The sequence below is a fragment of the Nerophis ophidion genome, linkage group LG03 (genome assembly GCF_033978795.1).
Source record: "Nerophis ophidion isolate RoL-2023_Sa linkage group LG03, RoL_Noph_v1.0, whole genome shotgun sequence".
In the NCBI taxonomy this organism is placed as follows: domain Eukaryota; kingdom Metazoa; phylum Chordata; class Actinopteri; order Syngnathiformes; family Syngnathidae; genus Nerophis; species Nerophis ophidion.
The window spans coordinates 48,189,731-48,212,029 of NC_084613.1; the positions used below are offsets into that span (position 1 = coordinate 48,189,731).

Consider the following 22,299-nt stretch of genomic DNA (forward strand, 5'->3'; position numbering starts at 1 on the left):
CGTGTCTGCATTATTTGACTCCATTGGCCACAATAATTCATGAAGTTAGGCTCATGACGCAAGAAGTTGAATAATGCGGACACGTTTGTTACTGGACACTTTTTCATGAATAAGTATAAGTCAATTTGAGACTAAAGGTTAGTATTTTACACATTTACCACTGTTTGCTCTTTGACTGTAATTTCACTTAATCAACAATTTTCTAAGATTCCAATATACAAAATAAAACAAGAATGTACTATGATTCGTGCTGACACTTGAAAAAGTTGTGTCGTGAAATAGTTGTAACTGTACAGAGTATAAGCAAAAGTGGAGTAGATAATTCACCACACTAAGTCTGAACCTAATATTTTGGTTACAAATATAACAAGGGCAAAATATTACAGAACCACTTTTCAGTAAGAATGGGTGCAGTTGTACACAGCTGCAAACAATAACAACAATACACACAATTTACTTCAGTGCCGATCAAAACATTACCGTTTGTATTTGTTTTGAAAACAGATGGGTTTTGGAATTGTCCAAGTGTAACTCATCAAATTGCCAATGCGTTTTTCAGAACGAAGATAGAAGTTGTAGCCATAATAGTAAGAAGGTAAAGGTTGTAATAATCATCCATCAGGCCAACATCTCTGGACAGCTGTGCTTTGGAGAGCCACCTCACAAGTCACGTGGTCACATTCCAGTCCTCCAGCAGAGGAAGACGCTGGCAAATTAAATGACGTATGAGCTTAGCCAATGAACACTCCTTAAAGTCACTCAGCAGCCAATCAGATGCTAGCGACGGACAACAGTGGGCGGTTCCATGGATGTAGCGAGTTTGCATCGAAGGAAGAAGTTAAAATAAAAAGGATTTAAGGGGAAAGTGTGCTGATGTCTAGCCGCTAACGTCTCACATTCCATTTCACACTTACAGGATTACCCATAAGGGATAAGTGTAATACTCGGATAAAGGCGAAATGGTAAGTTGTTTTATTGCTTTTGATAAAGTTGTACACATCTAAAACTCGGGGATTTTACTTGTTAGCTGTTATGTTGACCAGCTTTTCAGGTGTGTTTGGTCAGTTTGAACGGAGACATGTTGAATATTTCCACTTTTTTTTACTATGTAACATTATTATTATGATTATAATGTGAACGTCAGGACATGGAATAACGTGGCGCTTTCGGTTGCCAAGTTTCCAGCACAGTCCATTAACCCTACTCAGTGTCAACGTGTCCGAAAACACGTTAGCTTCAAGTCATTCATGCATTAGATTTGTCTCATTTATAGAACATATGAGCATATAGTACATATTCTCTACTAGACATCACAATTAATCTTTTTTCTGGGTTTGGCTGACAACATGTGCCTTTGTAGGCACCTGTACTGTGTACACCTGCAGATTCAACATGGACCTTGCTCTTATGAATAATAATTAAAAAAAACAATACATTATTGCAACCATTCATTCAACAAAAGGTTCATGAAAGCGAAATAATTAAACTTTTTATGGCGTGAGGGAGTTTTCGTGTTCATTCACGTAGTCATGCAAAACATTCCTTGGTGCTCAGCTCCAGTCAACTGGAAGGTGTGTCTTCACAGGTAGTCAAATCCTATAGGATTCTTGGACCACAAAGATTTACCAAATCCTATAGGGTTCTTCATAAATTGTTTAGAACTTTTAAGTTCTAAACCAGTGGTTCTTAACCTTGTTGTAGGTACCGAACCCCACCAGTTTCATATACGCATTCACAGAACCCTACTTTAGTGAAAAATAACATGTTATTTTTTTTTAAATTCAAGACAAAGTAATGTTTTTGGTAACACTTTAGTTTGGGGAACATATTCTTTGTAACAAAGACTAGAGTTATTGGGTTAGGGTTAGGATCAGGGTCAGGGTTATAATAAGGCCGTGCCGAATAATGCATTAATAAGTACTTAATAATAACTAGCTAAGAGCCAATATGTTACTAATTTGCATATTAATAGGCAACTAATTAATGGTGAATATGTTCCCCATACTAAAGTTTTTTTTACTGGTGCACAAAATGAACCGTGCATGAACCTTGTTCAAACAAGAAAACCAACACAGTGCATAAACCCACAACCAATCAAACACCTGCAAAAATCAGTCGGCTGTTGCCGTATCCGTAATACACCGATAAGGAGAAGTTTGCATTTACACGATGAGTCGGGTGTGGTTTGACCTCCGCCGAACCCCTGAGGCCGACTCACCGAACCCCTAGGGTTCGATCGAACCCAGGTTAAGAACCACTGTTTTAAACATTTTATAAAGAACACACATGGATGTGTGTTTATAAAACTAGAAAAGGTGTACCAGCTGTCAAGGTTGGTAAAAATGTATAATTTTTATCAGGACAAGGCACATAGATGGACATTTCAGATTTATAATGGTGTGTTTGGTACAGTAGCCGACAGGGACCAACATCCTAATGCTCCAAACACATAAAATAGAACATGCAATCACACAGTTGATTAAAGATCAATAAGAAATGCAAAATCAAAAATGTCAGATCCAATATCATCAAAAAAAAGTATTGAATGTTATCGGCTTGCATCTCAAATCTCCAATATACCGTATTTTCCGGAGTATAAGTCGCTCGGGAGTATAAGTCGCACCTGCCGAAAATGCATAATAGAGAAGGGAAAAAACATATATAAGTCGCACTGGAGTATAAGTCGCATTTTTGGGGGAAATTTATTTGATAAAACCCAACACCAAGAATAGACATTTGAAAGGCAATTTAAAATAAATAAACAATAGTGAACAACAGACTGAATAAGTGTATGTTATATGACGCATAAATAACCAACTGAGAAGGTGCCTGGTATGTTAACGTAACATATTATGGTAAGAGTCATTCAAAACACTATAACCTATAGAACATGCTATTTGTTTACCAAACAATCTGTCACTCCCAATCAATAAATCGCATGAAATCTTATATGTGTAGTCTCTTACATGAATGAGCTAAATAATATTATTTGATATTTTACGGTAATGTGTTAATAATTTCACACATAAGTCGCTCCTGAGTATAAGTCGCACCCCTGGCCAAACTATAAAACAAAACTGCGACTTATAGTCCGAAAAATACGGTAAGCGTCGATTACAAGCAGTCCTGCAGAGTGTTTACTTGTGTTAACATCTAAATGTCCTCCAATAAGCACACGTGGCATTGTTTGGGGGTCTCCTTGTATTTTAGTGAAGTTATTAACAAAAGGTAAACACGGTAGGCTCGGAGCTAGCAGTTACACAACATTGATTGATTGATTGATTGATTGATACTTTTATTAGTAGATTGCACAGTTCAGTACATATTCCGTACAATTGACCACTAAATGGTAACACCAGAATAAGTTTTTCAACTTGTTTAAGTCGGGGTCCACGTTAATCAATTCATGGTTCAAATATATACTATCAACATTATACAGTCATCACACAAGTTAATCATCATAGTATGTACATTGAATTATTTACATTATTTACAATCGGAGGGGTGGGTGGGGAGCTTTGGTTGATATCAGAACTTCAGTCATCAACAATTGCATCAACAGAGAAATGTGGACATTGAAACAGTGTAGGTCTTACAGTAGGATATGTACAGCCAGCAGAGAACATAGTGAGTTCAGATAGCATAAGAACAAGTATATACATTAGAAGTACATTTGAGTTGTTTATAATCCGGGGAGATGGGATGTGAATGGAGGAGGGTATTAGTAAAGTGTTGAAGTTGCCTGGAGGTGTTGTTTTAGAGCGGTTTTGAAGGAATATAGAGATGCACTTACTTGTATACCTGTTGGGAGTGCATTCCACATTGATGTGGCATAGAAAGAGAATGAGTTAAGACCTTTGTTAGATCGAAATCTGGGTTTAACGTGGTTTGTGGAGCTCCCCCTGGTGTTGTGGTTATGGCGGTCATTTACGTTAAGGAAGTAGTTTGACATGTACATCGGGATCAAGGAGGTGTAGCGGATTTTATAGACTAGGCTCAGTGCAAGTTGTTTTACTCTGTCCTCCACCCTGAGCCAGCCCACTTTGGAGAAGTGGGTTGGATTGAGGTGTGATTTGGGGTGGAGGTCTAAAAGTAACCGGATTATCTTATTCTGGGATGTTTGGAGTCTAGATTTGAGGGTTTTGGAGGTGCTGGGGTACCAGGAGGTGCAAGCGTAATCGAAGAAGGGTTGAATGAGAGTTCCCGCTAGAATCCTCAAGGTGCTTTTGTTGACCAGAGAGGAGATTCTGTAGAGGAATCTCGTTCTTTGGTTGACCTTTTTGATCACCTTGGTTGCCATTTTATCACAGGAAAGATTGGCCTCTAGAATGGAACCTAGGTAGGTGATCTCATCCTTCCTGGTGATAACAATGTCACCCACTTTTATAGTGAAGTCACTGACCTTCTTAAGTTTGATATGGGACCCAAATAGAATGGATTCCGTTTTACCTAAGTGTATGGATAGCTTGTTGTCAGCGAGCCAGGTGCAAATATTGAGGAGTTCAGCACTGAGGATTTGTTCCACCTGTGACTTGTCCTTGCCGGATACCAGCAGGGCCGAGTCATCCGCAAACAGGAACAATTCACAGTGGCATGCTGATGGCATGTCATTCACGTATATTAGGAACAGTAAAGGTCCTAGTATACTCCCCTGAGGGACTCCACAGCTTACTGAGAGGGGAGGGGACATGGTGCCATTCACCTCTACCACCTGTTTCCTCCCCTCCAAGTAAGATTGTGTCCAGCTTGATGAGGTTTCGTCGAATCCGATTGCTCGGAGCTTATCCAACAGTATAGCATGGTTAACGGTGTCAAAGGCCTTCTGAATGTCCAGCATGACCATGCCGCAGTATTTGCCCGCGTCCACCTCATGTTTGATGTGGTCGGTCAGATAGAGAAGGCATGTGTACGTGGAGTGGTTAGTTCTGAAGCCGGATTGGAATTTGTACATTAGTTTATTAGTAGCAAGGTATCTATCAACCTGTTCATAAACTATTTTCTCCATTACTTTCGAAATGGAACTGAGAATAGAAACAGGTCGGTGGTTACCAGGTTCTAATTTGCTTCCTTTTTTATAAAGGGGGGTTACTCTTGCTATCTTGAAATCCTTGGGTACTTGGCCTTGTTTGATTGAGAGGTTTATTATATGAGTGATTATTGGGGCAATGGTGGTGGCAGAGTCCATGAGGAATCTGGAGGGGATATTGTCAAGGCCGGTGGCCTTATTTGGGTGGAGCGCGCTCAATTTATTAAGCACCTCGTTAGCTGAGACCATTTCTAATTTGAAATTGTTGTTGACTACTCCTAGCTTTCTGTAGAAGGCTTTAATGTGTTCTACACCAAAGCGACCAGAATGTTGTGATAGCTTGTTTACGAGAGTTGTGGCTATGTTGGTGAAAAAGATGTTAAGTCTGCTTGCTACCTCTATTTTGTCTGTAATGAGGGCGTCACCCTCCTTGATGTTGATGTTGGTGAGTCTGGTTTTAAGTTTCTGGCTGCATCCAGGAAGCTGGTTGTTGAGAATTTTCCAGAGCTCACGTGGCTTATTTGTGTTTTCCTCTATTTTGTCATTGATATAATTTTTTTTTAAGGATTTAGTCAGGTTGTTTGTTTTATTTCTTAATTTATTGCATTGCTTTTTGAGCGTTGAAAGGAGTGATTTGAGGTTATTATTATTGGGTTGTTTATTTACTTCGGTTTTACACTTTTGGTATTCGAAATATTTTCTGTCCCTGTCTTTTATGGCAGCTAATAGGTCTGGATTGATCCACGGTTCAGAGCGGGCTTTGATCCTGACTGTTCTCATGGGAGCCATATCATTTAGTATAGCTAGGAACGCTGTTTTGAAGCGATCCCAAGCATCCTCAACCAGGTTGCTCGTGAGCACAGGGGACCAGTCCCACTCATCTAATTTGAGGTTGAAATGATCACTGTTGTATTTTTTAAGGGATCTGGATGGAGCTGTTATGTGGCCATTGGCTTTAGGTTTAGTTATTTTGCGCGTGCAGAAGGTTATATAGTGGTCGCTAAGACCACAGATCATGACCCCACTATTTTTAATATTATGCCGGTCCGATGTGAGGATGAGATCTTTGGTTGACTGGGTGGAAACACACACCCGTGTGGGGAGTGTTATTAGCTGGGAAAGAGCATGCAGATTACAGAATTTGCTGTAAGATTTGAAGACAGGCGCATCTCTGCGTTGAATATCTGTGTTCAGATCTCCAGTTATAATAATCTCCATGTTTTCTACACCAGCTAAGCACTCCTCCAGGGCACCATAGAAATCACTCTGATTAGGGGGTCTGTATACAGTCCCTATTAGTACCGGCTTAGCGTTAGTGAATTTGATTTCTGCCCACACAGATTCAAGGGTATTGTGGTTGAGATCAGAGCGAGTTATGTATTTAATATCCTGGTGAATATACATACAAACACCACCACCATGTTTATTCCTGTCCTTTCTGATGACCGAGAAGTTTTCTATCTCTATCTCTGAATCAGAAACACTATCAGCTAATTTAGTTTCGGAGAAACACAGGATTTTTACCTTATTGTTGTGGAACATTTCTCTGATTTGGTCGAGTTTATTTCCAGAGAGGCTGTTCACATTAAGATGGATGATGTGTAGCCCACCGGAACCAAAGACAACATCAGAGTCCGTTGGAGAGAAGTACTGCACACGATAGCAAACAAGTTAGACATACGTTATAAGTATCCTCAATTGAATACCCGTATTATTGCAGTCAATAAAACCACATTTGTCAATATAAACAGGCATCAAATAATTATAGTTGCACATTTCATACAGTCACAAAGTAACCAAGGCGAAAGTGTATTGGAAAGTATACCCTAACAGTGTCTGCATCATTCCACATGCCAAAATGTAAAGAAATGTGGCGTTCCCGAACGAGTTCAGTCTTTTGAGCGGCCCTTTCGAAGTGAACGACGAGAACCAATTCACAGCTGCGAGCCAATTGTTTGTGAGCCGCCTTAAATGCAAACTGCCGACGCTGCTTTTTATATGCGCGCCATTTGACTGGACTGGAGTCAAATCGACTAAAAACACACATAATATGTCACAGTTAAAGAAAACTTAGCATAAATCGGATGCATTTTTTTGCTTTATTGTTATGTTAGGTAGCCTAATTCAGCTACACTTACAAGGTGGGGTTGTACAATTTTGCATTGACATTTATATATTGTGTTGATTTTTATTAATTTGTTTTCTATTTTTAAAAGCAAATTGTTCCAGATGTATTATTTGTAGGCTATATATATTCCTGTATTGTTAAAATACTGAAAAATGGTACAGTAAAGTAGTTTTTATTTTGCCACAAATTTTCTTGGGTGAGAGAAAATACTAACTAGTGATCTCACTTTTAAAGCACAAGGATACATAAGCTACCACCTTTCGGAATGTTTACAAATTAAAACAAAACCTAGAGGAAATTATCCATTCATCCATTGTCTATTGCTTGTCCCTGTCTGGGGGTGGTGGGAGGTACTGGAGCCTATCCCAGCTGCACTCGGGCGGGAGGCGGAGTACACCCTGGACAAGTCGCCACCTCATTGCAGGGCCAATACAGATAGACAGACAACATTCACACTGACATCCACACACTCGGGCCAATTTAGTGTTGCTAATCAACGTATCCCCAGGTGCATGTCTTTGGAGGTGGGAGGAAGCCGGAGTTCCGGGAGAGAACCCACACAGTCACGGGGAGAACATGCAAACTCCACACAGAACGACCCCGAGCCTGGGGATCGAACCCAGGACCTTCGTAATTACTATTTTTGAATATTTAGTATACATTGATACAAATGTAATTATTTAGAGCCAAATGTTATCGTGTAACACTGTAACTGCTATTGCAGTGATTTTTTTTCTCCTTGATAAAAACTAATAATTTCTGAAAAAGAAATACAACAATATGTCAGTTTTTAGAAAAAACCCTTTGGAAGGAATAGCTCTTCAAGATTTGGTTCTCTTCAGAGAGCTATTAATCCCATCTATAGAAAACAACAACCTGCATGAGATAAGTGTTCCAAGTTAAGGGAACAAACAATTCCAAAATGTTCCCTTTTCATGTGGTGTTTATTGTTTTTAGGTTTTGAATCATTTCTGTTTTTGGAGGGTTTACTGTAGATGTTAATGCACATTTTCCCCTTTCGGCCATCATATAGTTTTGCCATGCATGTTTACACCACATGCTGACAGCTGGAGGGGTCTCTGCACTGTCAATTTGTTTAACAAATCCCCATGGTGGCCTGGCTGCTACTACAAATGCCTTTTCTCCCCCCTCTGTAAACATCTTGAGTGGGCTCTATGGGATTACAGGTTGCGGTACCTCCAAATACTGTATTTAGTATTACAATGAAAACAATGCAATGTTTTATGGTTCCATATTATTGTAATTTGTTTTATATAACACAATAAGCTCTAACTAAAGCACCATGGGAAAGAAGGAGAGATGGTGATGACGACATGCCCCTGCTAGAACTGAACCCTACATTCAGATTCAGCACAAATACACTTCTCTGTGCATTCAGCTATGCAGATAACATTCTTAGCCACCACAAAATGAGTAAGGCCAAGGGTCAATCTTGATAATATAAATGCATTCTTCCTATCCTTTGAAACCACTGCAATGGTCATGATGTTATAAATCAGTTGCATCAAAGTTTCCTGAAGACAGCCTTATTCAGTCTTATTCATTTTAAAATTAGTCTTTTGCGGGTATTTTCTTAGAACCATTTCACAAAATAAATACTAATTCACTGTGCACTTTTCAATATTAAGTGTGTTTCTGACATCATGTTACAGTAAGCTCTTAAAGTGTTTGGTGTGGCTTACTGGCTTGGCAAAGACCAGTTCCGAGAGACTGACATTCTTACACAATTGCCTAATCTTTAATGCGAATCCAAAATTATTTTCGGCCTTGTCAGTGTTGATTCTAGTGTACATTGCACAATTAAAGTATGCCATTGTCTTTTCGAATTCAGTCATGAAACATTACAAAGTATGTGATCCCTTATTACATCCGACTGAAATTTCACATCTTTTCCACTGAAAGACAATATTGCTCGCCTGACTATTTAAGTGGATGTCTTATTATAAAACAGTGTCCTCCACAATTATACAGAGCAGATGAAGCATGGTACCTTACCAGTCCTCCTCTTGCCTGTTGATTGTGTGACGGATGCCGGCTAGTGTGGCTATGTGACAGTACGTAGTATAAACCTCACTTACCAATGGCCTTAGAGCTGGGCTGGACAATGAATTTAATGCCTTTAATTTTTGTGAACTTGCATTAGAGAAGTGAAAGGGCTGCACAGATGTTACAATTTTTCATGATGTTTGACCTGATTTTGGTCCATGGATATTATATTTAGAAAGCCTTACAGAACTCGTGAGGCTTCCCTACCCTTCTTGAGGTAATAATGGGTGGTAAAGATTGTGGTTAAGATGTTCTTGATGGTTAATCTCTGTAAAATTGGCAAATCTTCTAATATGAGATTAAGAAAGTAGATTGAAATTCAAGGGTGGTGTTGTGCCTTAAGATGATCACCTGTCTTATTATTTTGGCATTGTGACTGATGTTCATTGCTTTGCATTAGATAATTTTTGCTTTAGAACGTCTCCAAATAATTGTGCTGTGGTACTTCTGTCTAAACCACCTTTTCCACTACAGGAGAAGGAAACAAAAGAACAAAAATGACTTATTATTGCTGCCTAGTTGGTTGGATTGTTTCCTCCTCTGTTTGAACTAGAATCGCCTTTCTGCTTTTTGTTTATCAGGAATCATTTCAGCCCTGGCTGTCAGTTAAAAGATGCGGTTTGAGAGGTTTGACTCCTTTTGTTACCCTTATTCAGAAACACCAACATAATTGAGACCACAAATCTCCAAGTGATGATGTAATGGTAGAAGGAGGTTTCAATTTTAGTTTTGAAGTGGATGAATTATAGTATAATTCTGCAGGAACCCTTCCTGTACACCTTTAAAGATTTTTCTACAATATACTTTGTTAGGCAGATTATTTAAATATTTGTAGGTTTATGTTTTTAACACAGCCTGGTTACTTAGGGTACTCATGGGTACCTTTCACTTTCAAACCAATACGGTACCAATTCCAGGTACCTGGGAATTGAAATCGGTAATCAAACAGTACCAATGTGGTAATTTTAATGTGACAAGAGATACCGCTAGCCTAACTATTTAAAAACAAAGGTTTTAGCCTAAATACTAAATCATCTAATGTTGAATAATTTGTATCATTCCTTTCATTTGAAAATTAACAAACAACACAAACGTGTGCTAAATGCAAGACTAATGTTTAACAGTTGTTTATCTCTCAGGTATTATTGTCACATTTAATTATCATACACAAAGTTCCTCAGAAGTTTCACTTAGGTTGAAAACAAAAACACAAAATTGATCATGATAAATGGTTGTTATACCATCTGATTCTCATTTGCAAGTAAAATAGGAATTTATATCAGTTTGTTCTAGGTGTGTTGCCACAGCCAGGCAGTTATTTTTTTTTTTGCCATATATCAAATGTTTTCCTGTCAGTATTTTACTTATTACACACCAGCTGTTTGATTGCAAAGTGCATCTTTGTTGTATTTTTTATTGTCCCATTTAGAGGTATTGAATTCGCCATGTAAAATGGTCAATTCTAATCATTAGCATATGGCATAAGTAACTTAAATTAACGTCCAGCTAGCTAGCCTTACTTTTGAGAACGTTCTGTTAGACATGCTTGCTTTGTTGGCATGGAAAATTACAACATTCATTCGCTACAAATACACCTTTTTGCCCTCCAAATGCTTCAGAAAAACAAAGATTGGGACATATTTCTCAATTCAACAAGCAACTGTGTTTCTGAAAAGACACTCACAGCCAGCACTCGATATACCCCTATTCCTCCAGGCTTGAGTTAAAGGCCTACTGAAACCCACTACTACCCACCATGCAGTCTGATAGTTTATATATCATTGATGAAATATTAACATTGCAACACATGCCCGATTGTAGTTGTGATAGGCGCCAGCGCCCCCCGCCACCCCAAAAGGGAATAAGCGGTAGAAAATGGATGGATGGATGGATGGATGGCAACACATGCCAATACGGCCTTTTTAGTTTATTAAATTGCAATTTTAAATTTCCCGGGAGTTTCGTCTTGAAAACATCGTGTAATGATGACGTGTACGCAAGACGTCACGCGTTTTTAGTAAATATGAGCGCTGCACACACACACAGCTAAAAGTCGTCTGCTTTAACGGCATAATTACTGTACACAGTATTTTGGAGAACTGAGTTGCTGAATCTTTTGCAATTTGTTCAATTAATATTGGAGAAGTCAAAGTAGCAAGATAGAGTTGGGAAGCTTTAGCCTTTAGCCACACAAACACACGGTGATTCCTTGTTTAAAATTCCTGAAGGTGAAACTTTTCTTTGGATCAGAGCGCAGTCAAGCGAACATGAAACACGACGGAATGTCAAACAGCAGGTTTCGGTGAGAAAATTGTGGTTAAAAAGTCGCTTCTTACCGGAGAAAAGCTGAGCTTGTGCCGTCCATAAAGCTGCCATCGACTCCCCTGAGTCACTGCCGTCAAGACACCCGTGGACAAACCCCTCTGACTATCAGGTACTGTTAAACTCACTAAAACACTAGCAACACAATAGAAAGATAAGGGATTTCCCATAATTATCCTACTAAATGTGTCTAAAAACATCGGAATCCGTCCCAATGCAATCACGTTTTTTTTAAACTTTTTTTTCTAGTCTGTCGCTATCAATATCCTCAAACACGAATCTTTCATCCTCGCTCAAATTAATGGGGAAATTGTCGTTTTCTCAGTCCGAATAGCACTTTTTGTTGGAGGCTCCTATTATAAACAATGTGATTATGTGAGGAGCCCCCACACTTGCGACGTCATCGTCTGCGACTTCCGGTAGAGGCAGGGCTTTTGTCTTAGCACCGAAATTTGTGAACTTTATCGTGGATGTTCTCAACTAAATCCTTTTAGCAAAAATACGGCAATATTGCGAAATGTTTAAGTATGACACATAGAATGGACCTGCTATCCCCGTTTAAATAAGAAAATCTCATTTCAGTAGGCCTTTAAAGCCCATGTGCGGAATGCTGCTTGTCATTAATCGCACTCCTCTAGAAAACCAAACTGGTCCTTTTATTGTGAGTATTCTCCAGGTGGTGTCGAGATGTGTGTTGATTGTCATTGTTTCTCAATATCTGTCATAGTCAAATAATCACTACGACTGATGACAAATGAGCATTAGTGTAAAAACATTGATGTCTTTGTCAGATTGGAAAAGGCTTTGTGAAATGTGCTGCGTAGTTTCCATTCATTAAGTCAACCATTTGTGAGGTCAGAATTCACTGATGTTCTGTTCTAGTTCATCTCCAAAGTGTCTAATTGCAATGAGGTTTACCAAGACCAACAAACCTATTCATCCATGTTTTTATTGACTCTGTAAAGTGCAAACCCTAAACCTAAAGGATTGGAATATTTAAGACTCGTAATCTAACAGAAGTTCAATTTTTTGTATAACGCACCTCATTTCCTGCCGTTGAACCTGTGCAGAGTCATTCTTGAGCTGGTGTCCATCCCAGTTGTCTTTAAGAAAGACAAGTTTTAACTTGGTCTGGTCACCAGTCAGTTACTGTATAGGGCACTTATAGACTAACAGCTGTTTTGGACCATGGGAGAAAACTGGAGCACTGCAAGAATGGGCAGAACATGCAAACTCTACACAAATGTCTGAGCTGTAATTTGAAGACATAATCACCTAGTTGTGAGCAATCTTAAATATAATTCAGAATTTGGATTTGAATTGAACTTGCTCCACCCCACATACTATTGATTCGGAATTTGAATTACAGGAAGTGAAATTAAATTAATTGCTATTCAGAGAAAGTCCTTAAAGCCAGGTGACAGGCACTTTTTCTGAATTTTGCCTACCGTTCACAATCGTTATGTAAGACAAGCACAATGTTTGAATTTCTTTATGCGCTCTAACTAGTAAATAAATGCCAGCAAAAGTCCACTTACAATGGAGCCTATGGGTGTCTCTCTGTTCACCTTTAAAGCTCTTAAAAACATGCAAACACTTCCGTCAACGTTTTATATACATGCTCCAAGTATACATGTAATGTAGAAACAGACTCATTCATAATAACATGTAATATTTATGTATTTTGCTCCTTTCAAGGTGCATTAATTTTAAAAAAAATACTCGCTGCAGATATGTGCTTCAACAAACATAATAAACATCACAATACAATGTCTGCTTTCACTCGGAAACTGACTGTTAGAATGTTCATACGGTATTTTACTATTTTCCCATTCAGATGAAGAGTGACTCAAAATCTTCAAAGAACAAAGGAAGGTGAAACAAAGCGTTTTTTTGGGTCTTTTTCGACAATTCCGAGTCTAAGTTGGCTGTCAAGTGTACCAACCTCCTCAGTTTATGTCCCCTTCATTCACTTTTATTGTGAACTACTTAATTCATGATCTAGAATAAACTTTCACCTTCTCCGAGGCAAGAAGCAGCTCACCAGCTCATGATGTCAATACAGCAGCATAGGGAAGTTACCTCTCTTTGATCAATACATCGGCAAATGTCGGTCCTTAACGTTAGCGCTTATGATAACAATATTGCTCATACTTTGTTAAAATTCAGGTAAAAAACTGTAAAGGGAGTATTGTGGGCGCTTTTTGGATGGTTATTTATTGGGTTTTATGGTTGTAATAGACGCAAAAGACAATGATGTCATGACTCTCATTGGCTCCATTTTAAGCAGACTTTTATGTATGTTTATTTATGAATTAGAATGCCATTGAAAAAGACATGAGTTTTTGTCTCTCATAAGGATTCATAGGCACCATTTCAAAAAAAGTGCTGTTCCCCTTTAACATAAGTTTTAGCCTAAATACTAAATCATCTAATTTTGAATCATTTGTATCATTCCTTTCATTTGAATACTAAAAAAAATACACAAAACTGTGCTAAATGCAAGAATAATGTATAACAGTTATGTACTAAGGTATTGTTGTCACATGTAATTATTATACACAAAGTTCCTCAGAAGTTTAGATTGATCAGAAGTTTAGATTGAAACTAGGGATGTAACGATATGAAAATTTCATATTAATGTTATTGTGACCAAAACTACATGGGTTATCCATCCATCCATCCATTTTCTACCGCTTATTCCCTTTTGGGGTCGCGGGGGGCGCTGGCGCCTATCTCAGCTACAATCGGGCGGAAGGCGGGGTACACCCTGGACAAGTCGCCACCTCATGGGTTATCATTTTTATCAATGTATTGTTGAATGTGCTCTGACACACTGAACATTTTTGATGCAGTTAAGTTGATGTTGTTATAAGATTTGTTCAAATATTTTTTTTCACCATTTTGCCTAATTTCAAAGTTGTAATATAAAAAATTAACTGTTTTATGGGAGTTTAATTTATTCTTAATTGTCAATGAAAATATTTTGCTGTTATTGAAATATGTGTACATGGCCATAGTGGTAATATTTTTTAAAATAAGCAAATCTGTCAATATACTGTAAAGCATGATTCTAGGATTCACCAAAATTATCACTTCTAATTTCATGGAATATAAAATAATCTACCCATCAATTTAAATTTAAATTTGAATTGCGATTTACTTCCTTTCACTACTTCCTTTTTGCATCATTAATTCAAACTCATGAAGGTAAATTTGAATTTGGGAAACATTATATGTTGAAGTTGTAATTTTGAACATGCTTGGTTGTAATGCAGACATTCTATCCACATTTCCACCAGCCTGTCGTCGTAGAATGCTGACAGCCAAATATGCATTACCAAAGTCATTTTCAAGAATTCTGTTGTCGGTTGGTGTTCTCCTTGCCCCTATCTGTGTTAAACAGCAGTAATCAGAAATTTATAGATTAACAATTTGTCTGCATTAATCCAAAAAGCCAAATATTTCCTGCCAAAAGCAGCCCAGGTATCCTAACATGTAATGACATGTTAAGTCTATGCTAAGACTATCATCAATTGTCTCTCACTCACTAAAATGCACTTTTTTAAAGTGGCTGATGATGATATTGTTTCACATACATAGGGTCATTTGATTTTAGAAAGCTGTTTTTTTTTCTCCTGAAGAATTAAATAAAACAATATGAATATGGGGTTCAAAAGCTGAGTTTGCTCTTCTTGACTATGTAACATCTCCTGTCTGTGCTTCATTCATCACAACTAAACATTTCATAGCTTCCTTTATACCCACCCTTCCTTCCCTTGGTTCCAGACCTTGAATAGACAGATGAGTCACCATGTAGAGTTTTTGTTAGGGTTTGACCATCTTTACAACAAAGTGAGCCTGTCATTTACAAATAGAGTGTGTGCTCTGTGCTATGTGCCACCTTTTCACCCTAAAAATAGACTGTGACATAGTTCTCGGCTCGCCTACAAACGTACTCTAGTCCTGACTCCTAAGTGAGGCAAGTGTGGACCTCGATCGCATGAACACAGCAGAACTACAGATAAGACGAAGCAAAGCAAAACTGAAATTTGAGTGAAAGTCATTAAGAAATTTCACTTTATTGTAAACCCATCCATCCATCCATTTCCTACCGCTTGGCCCTTTTGGGGTTGCCGGGGGTGCTGGAGCCTATCTCAGCTGCATTAGGGCGGAGGGGGGGTACACCCCAGAAGCGTAAATACAACAGTTAAAGATACCTGTTTCTTTTCAACAAAGGTCCTCTGCTGCTCATTACCGTTTGATGAAGTCATTAGAAAACACTGTCTCCTTACCTGATCACTGACTCTTTAACAACTCACGCACCTTTCAGGTGACTTATGTGCAGTCAAAATAAATTGTGTTGGACAGCTGTAGACTTTATATAACTTTCTTTTTATCTCAGCTGATTATAGGTCAGCTGGTTAAAAATCCACCCAAGTTCTACAACTGCATGTAATCTTAAAGACGGCGTGTTGTTTTGTATGTGTGAGTTTCTTTGGACAATGTAAACTTCAAAGGTGCTGTTCAGTCGAGGTGCAACCACATGCATCTGCTTAACTGAGCATTCTTTGGTCTACTGACAAAACTACGTGTCTGAATGTTAATCGAATTGAGCTTATTTGCAGACCAAGTAGAGTATCTTTTTAAAAATGTTTTTATCTAGTTTAGAGTACCGGACTGCAAGTGTCACAGTCATACCCTAACGACAGCGCCTCCGATGGTTTACGCCAAATAGTACAATCATTGATTACTATCTCCATTCCTAAAACAGTGTGTATATATATAAATGTACGTATACAGAAGATGACAATATTATGTAGTTGTCTTCAACCATAAAACAGTCAGCAATTCTGTTTCCCACAGAACTGCAATCTATTTGTAGCATTGGGGGCGTGACCATGGCAGTGTTAATATGACGATAGTATATCATTTGCATAATTAGCTATGGATCATACATCCATCCATCCATCCATTTTCTACCGCTTATTCCCTTTTTGGGGTTGCGGGGGGCGCTGGCGCCTATCTCAGCTACAATCGGGCGGAAGGCAGGGTACACCCTGGACAAGTCGCCACCTCATCGCAGGGCCAACACATATATTAAAAAAAAAAGTTAAATAAATGTCACACATTTAATGACTAATCTGTGTTCCTGGTTATTTGTATCAACATATTTTTCTTGTTACATTATTTTCTTTTTCCTTATTTTTTAATGCTTTTTCTTATTACAGTGCATTGAAACACAGGCTGCAATTGCCACACCCCTGGTTTATTTACATATATTATGTGGAAATCATCTTAATCCGTAATGACACCTTCATATAAACTAAAAAAAAAGCAATGCAACCATACAGAATTAAGGTTGGCTCTTTTGCTGCTTGCTTAAAAGTACTGTTTGCAACTTCCATACAGTAGCATTTTACAATGCAAAATAAAAAACAAGTACTCCACCGGCTAGATTATGTTACCATTAGTGGTTTAACAGATTTGTTTGACAATTTGTCTATATTTTTTCACAATAACTCAGTTTATGCAGTAAAAAAAAAATTACCAGTCCGAATAGAATGGTTGGTGTTTACGGTGGTTACTCAACCGTCTCGTAAACATAGAAAAGACGTCCAAGAGGGGCAGCAAAAAATTTGCAGTCATGTTGTTGTTGTTATGATAGAGCATAATTTCAATGATAGCTAACTCTCGCTATCCAAATTGCTATTATATATATATATATATATATATATATATATATATATATATATATATATATATATATATATATATATATATATATATATATATATATATATAAAATAAACAACCCCATTGACAGACTAACTGAACTGCCATAACACTTGTTTTAAACTTCTATACGCGTTTAACAAATGGTATTTTAACCTAACAAAATTGACCTAAAACATAAAATCCATTTCTACTTAGAGGCATATAGTCCCAAAACTCTGGAAATTAATATTGACCGCTAACTTTTGCTAGTCTGCTGTTCTGCACTCTGCACTTTGTGATGATAAACTTCGGAAGCCTTCAAAACAAATAACGTATTAAATGTTTTATATATCATGATTGCCCGAAGATGTCAGCACTTATATCACCTATAACATTGAGTGTTCCCTTCCTACATCGCAAAAACTTCATTTTATTTTACTTTTGGTGACCCTAAATTTAAACTGTAAATGAATGTATGTTTTGGAAACACTGCAATTGCAAACTACAAACATCTCACCAGGCTCTACCGGCCAGTGCACTGCACTGCACTCTGCAATAACTAATGTTCACATTCTGCCTTGTGCCCTGCTAATACTGTAGGGCGGGGGACAGAGATGCAGAGGATTTTACATTATTTGCAGACAAAACACGCTTTCAAGCTCACAATAACTTACAGTATTTTGGTAGCTGTGTCCCGCCATGTGGCTTTCATTTCCATAGGAGTGGACAGTGGAGACTTTGTTTGTATTGTTCTACAGTTTTTTTGTGAATAAAACGTGGAGTACATACATACCTCAACAATGAATGTTTTATGCTACAGCGTGATGTCAGTGCTGGGTAATTTCTTCTTGAGGATAACAGGACGCTTTTTTTTCTAGCCCTTGACTGAAAGTGTCACCCCCTAGTTGTGAATGAACATAGATTGTGATGGTGAGGAATGCACAGTGTCTCTCATGCCCCTGCAGCTCTCTTGTCTGAACATGCAAACACACACTTCCCCTGGGACATCTACTTATAACATTGACCCAAACCCAAAATGTTCATGATACTTTTTATCAATGAAATAAGTTGTTAAAAATGTAGGTAGCTAGGTTTAGTTTATTTTAGAATCATTTACTAAAGTGGACTAATATATTTTATTTCACAGTATGTCTGTAGGTGGCAATTTGCTTCTGTATTCTGTGGTCTAATCTACATTTAGTTTATTTTTAGACAAAGCCCAATTTCTTAGTTTCTGGCCCAGCTGAGTAAACGCACATGATTCACCCTTTTTCACTCCACTTTCTACACAAGAGCACACATACTATTCATTATAATGGTTGTCAAGACAAACATTGTTCTACCATTTGCATGGCACTGTTGTGTACGCCATAACTCAAGCTTGTGTCAACAGTGCTATAAACAATACAAACGCTTCTTTTGTTGATATTTGTCCACTGATTTGTGTGAATTAGTGCTGCCTTAGTTTTCGATCAGGCCTACAGCAAATAATAGTTGGATAAGTGGAAGAGTGAGGTGATATATTGGTAACTTTTATAATGTATTCAATAGCAATTGTAGCAATGATTTCATTCTATTAAATGGAAAATTAAATGGAGAATATCTTATGTTGAATTGGAAGTAGGCAGCACGGTGAGACAGGGGTTAGTGCGTGTACCTCACAATCCGAAGGTCCTAGGTTTGATCCCCGGGCTCGGGGTCTTTCTGTGTGGAGTTTGCATGTTCTCCCTGTGACTGCGCAAGTTCCCTCGGGTACTCCGGCATCCTCCCACCTCCAAAGACATCCACCTGGGATAGGTTGATTGGAAATTCAGTGGCGTTGTGGTTAGAGTGTCCGCCCTGAGATCGATAGGTTGTGAGTTCTAACCCCGGCCGAGTCATACAAAAAACTACCTCCCTGCTTGGCACTCAGCATTAACGGTTGGAATTGGAGGTTAAATCACCAAAAATGATTCCCGGGCGCGGCAACCGCTGCTGCCCACTGCTCCTCTCACCTCCCAGGGGGTGAACAAGGTCAAATGCAGAGGGCAAATTTCACCAAACCTAGTGTGTGTGTGTGTGTGACAATCATTGGTACTTTAAATTTAATTTAATTAAACACTAAATTGGTCCTAGTGTTTGAATGTGAGTGTGAATGTTGTCTGTCTATATGTGTTGGTCCTCCAACGAGATGGCGACTTGTCCAGGGTGTACTCCGCCTTCCGCACGAATGCAGCTGAGATAGGCTCCTGCACCCCCCGTGACCCTGAAAGGGACACGCGGTAGAAAATAGATGGATCGATGGAATTGGAAGTATTGTGGAATAATGCAATCTGTTTTGCCTCCTCATGACATTTGTCTTTTTTCCCTTTGCTTCAGGAATGTGTGTGTGCATAGTTGATCCCCTGCATGCGGTCTGAAGAGCTTGTACAGGAGAAGAAGTTTAAACATGGATATGGAAGACTTTCCTCCACCGCCCCCTGAAAGTAAGGTCAACAGTACTTCTTCCAAAATTCTTCAAGGCTTAGACATAGTAATATGGTCGATTAGCTCACTTGGATAGAGCGTGGTGCTAGTAATGCCAAGGTTGGGGGTTTGATCCCTTTACGGGCCATCCTTCTTCTGGATACAGTTGCTTTTCTTCTAAAAAGTTTAAACATCATTAGTTCTAATCGTAAAGGGTTTTATTCTGCCACTAACTGCCTTTTCCTAACACTGCTTTATAGTCCAATGAAATAAACTGCAACATAAGCTAGAAATCATTTCCATGGTCTGTGTGTTTTATTGTTTTACTGTAGCAGTCTGGTGATCCAGAGTAAAGTCAAATAGGGTATGTGCTGCATACATGTACACTGGTATTTTTTTTCAAAATATTACCATTTTAAGCTTCTGGTACAATAATTTGTCATTTAACATCCGGCATCACTGGTTTCCTGGAAATATTACTGCATTAATATCCTGTACAATGTAATTATTTACACAAGTTGAATTTGAGTTCAGTGTCATCGCCAAGGGCTTGTCTTAAATGATCATCTTTCTTTCAGAGCAGGGGTCTCAAACATAATTTAACTAGAGGCCACTGGATGTAGAGTCGGGGTGAGGCTGATCAGCACAAAGTATTTACTTAAGAATTGTGTTTTAACCATGTGACTGAATTTGCTAATGGTAGGCCTTAAGTCATTTTAATTTCAAAAGAAGAATGAAGAATGTTCAAGTCATATATTTTGACACTGTTAAGGTTCCCACAGAGATGGTCAAAGACACTTCAGCTTGCTAACAGACAGTTGCTCCTTGTGTTGCCCAATGTGTGTTTGTTGTGCTGCCGTTTCTTCGTTTGCACCATTATTATAGTTGTATGTAGTTCTAGTAGGTTTCACGTTTTTCATAATATATTTAACTATTATCCGCCCAGGGTGCGTGTGCCATAAATACACTAAACTATGAAATTAAGTAAAGGGCCACAAAATAGGGGCTGCAAGTTTAAGAGCCCTGCTTTAGAGAAGAATTACAGTTTAAAATGATTGTCAAATTCAGCTAATCATATTAATCTCCCCAAGGACTTTTGCTAGATGTTGTCATCTGTTGTTGGGATTGTTCTCTCAGGACTCATGAAGCGTTTTAAGTAAACAAAGATTCCACCACTCCTCCACTGTGGAGGCTGTGGGCAGCCACTTGAAGGAGTTTGGAGAGTAAAATGTGCTGCGTGTGCACCAGACAATGCATCTCAGTGTTGGACTGAATTTTGGTGCAGTTGCACGCACACATTCAGAAATAGACACAAGCTAGAGAAATCTCCAGTTGGCCTCCCGATTGTTTTGCAGGAGCGATGCTTTTCAATGCAGTGGGGTTTTCATTGAACCTGGGAAAGTGCTGTGGAATGTTGCTCAAAGAAAACGTTTCTACTTGCAAACTCACTCAGTTCACACAGATGAGCAAAATGGACTTCAGGCATTGGGAATTTTTTTCTTAAGTTTCAATTGGAAAGCTTCGAAGTTGGACATGGGAAGCTCCAAGTGGGATATGTCTTACATCCCAGCAGTCTGGAATGCTGCATAGGCCCATAAATAACAAATGATTTTACTTCACTCACATACTCATATTGTATTTGAACTAATAGAGCATCATTCTCTAACCAACTGAGCTAACCAGCCATGTACTTTAAGCAGTCCGGTGGCCATCAAGTGAATGCCCTGTTAATAAAATGAATTCGATGAATGAGAATATTCACAGGCGCGACATTGTATTATATACATGTGGGCCTTTTACTATGAATGGCTGGCTCTGGCTTTCAACAAAGGCAGAGACTTTTCTTACCTCTCTTGTATTTCTCCTTGTTTTGCTTCTTTGTCTCATTTTGTTTTGTTTTAAAGGGGAAATGCACTTTTTGTGGGATTTTTGCCTATAGTTCACAATCCCAATAAAATACATGAAGACAAAAGGTTTTTTTTTGCATTCCGATTTGTAAAATGCCGCTAATGGGAGCCATCCATTCTACTGCTAAATCACTTTAAAAATACATCCAAAAACCGCCAACTTTACTTAATTTACAGTCTGTAACCTTTATAATAACCAAGCTGTAGCGACATTGTTATGGTAAGAACTAACACTAAAGAACTATTTTTCCAGCGTAGTAAAACATCGTCTTAGGACAGCCTGCTAAGGCATTAGCCGTAACCTAGTCACGGCAAGAGATAAGCCAGCTTTCGCGTCAGCAGCTTAATAGCTTGTGTTTGTAATGCACAACACAATGTGATAGGACACCAATCTGTATTGCTTGTTTTCCAACACGTGACTTCTTCCCGGAAGTGGAAACCGATGGTGGTCAACCAAGCTAAGATGGCTGTTGTACAGCAAGCAGCGCGCAAACTGAGTACAAAAGAGGCTGAAATCTTCCTGCAAAAAGCCGATGAAAGCAAATTATGAAATTATGCAATGGAATAAATCCCTATACTTTATCAAAAAAAGATTTGTCGAGTGATATCAAGCATTATACCTTGGTCGTTTTGCCAGACATATCAAATTATTGTGCTCCAGACGCCATTCTATACACCAAAACAGA

General features: G+C 38.5%; 1 protein-coding gene across 6 annotated transcripts in view; it reads left to right on the forward strand.

The window, feature by feature from the left end:
- Window positions 1-768: 768 nt before the first annotated feature.
- The window catches only part of arhgef10 (Rho guanine nucleotide exchange factor (GEF) 10), a 140,332-nt gene continuing 118,801 nt past the window's right edge, over window positions 769-22,299 (forward strand). For all 6 annotated transcript variants that reach the window (XM_061895459.1, XM_061895464.1, XM_061895461.1 and 3 more), the window contains exons 1-2: window positions 769-962; window positions 19,620-19,726. In XM_061895459.1, coding sequence (XP_061751443.1) covers window positions 19,690-19,726 — 37 coding nt within the window. In that variant the 5' untranslated portion in view covers window positions 769-962; window positions 19,620-19,689. The remainder of the gene's footprint in view (window positions 963-19,619; window positions 19,727-22,299) is intronic.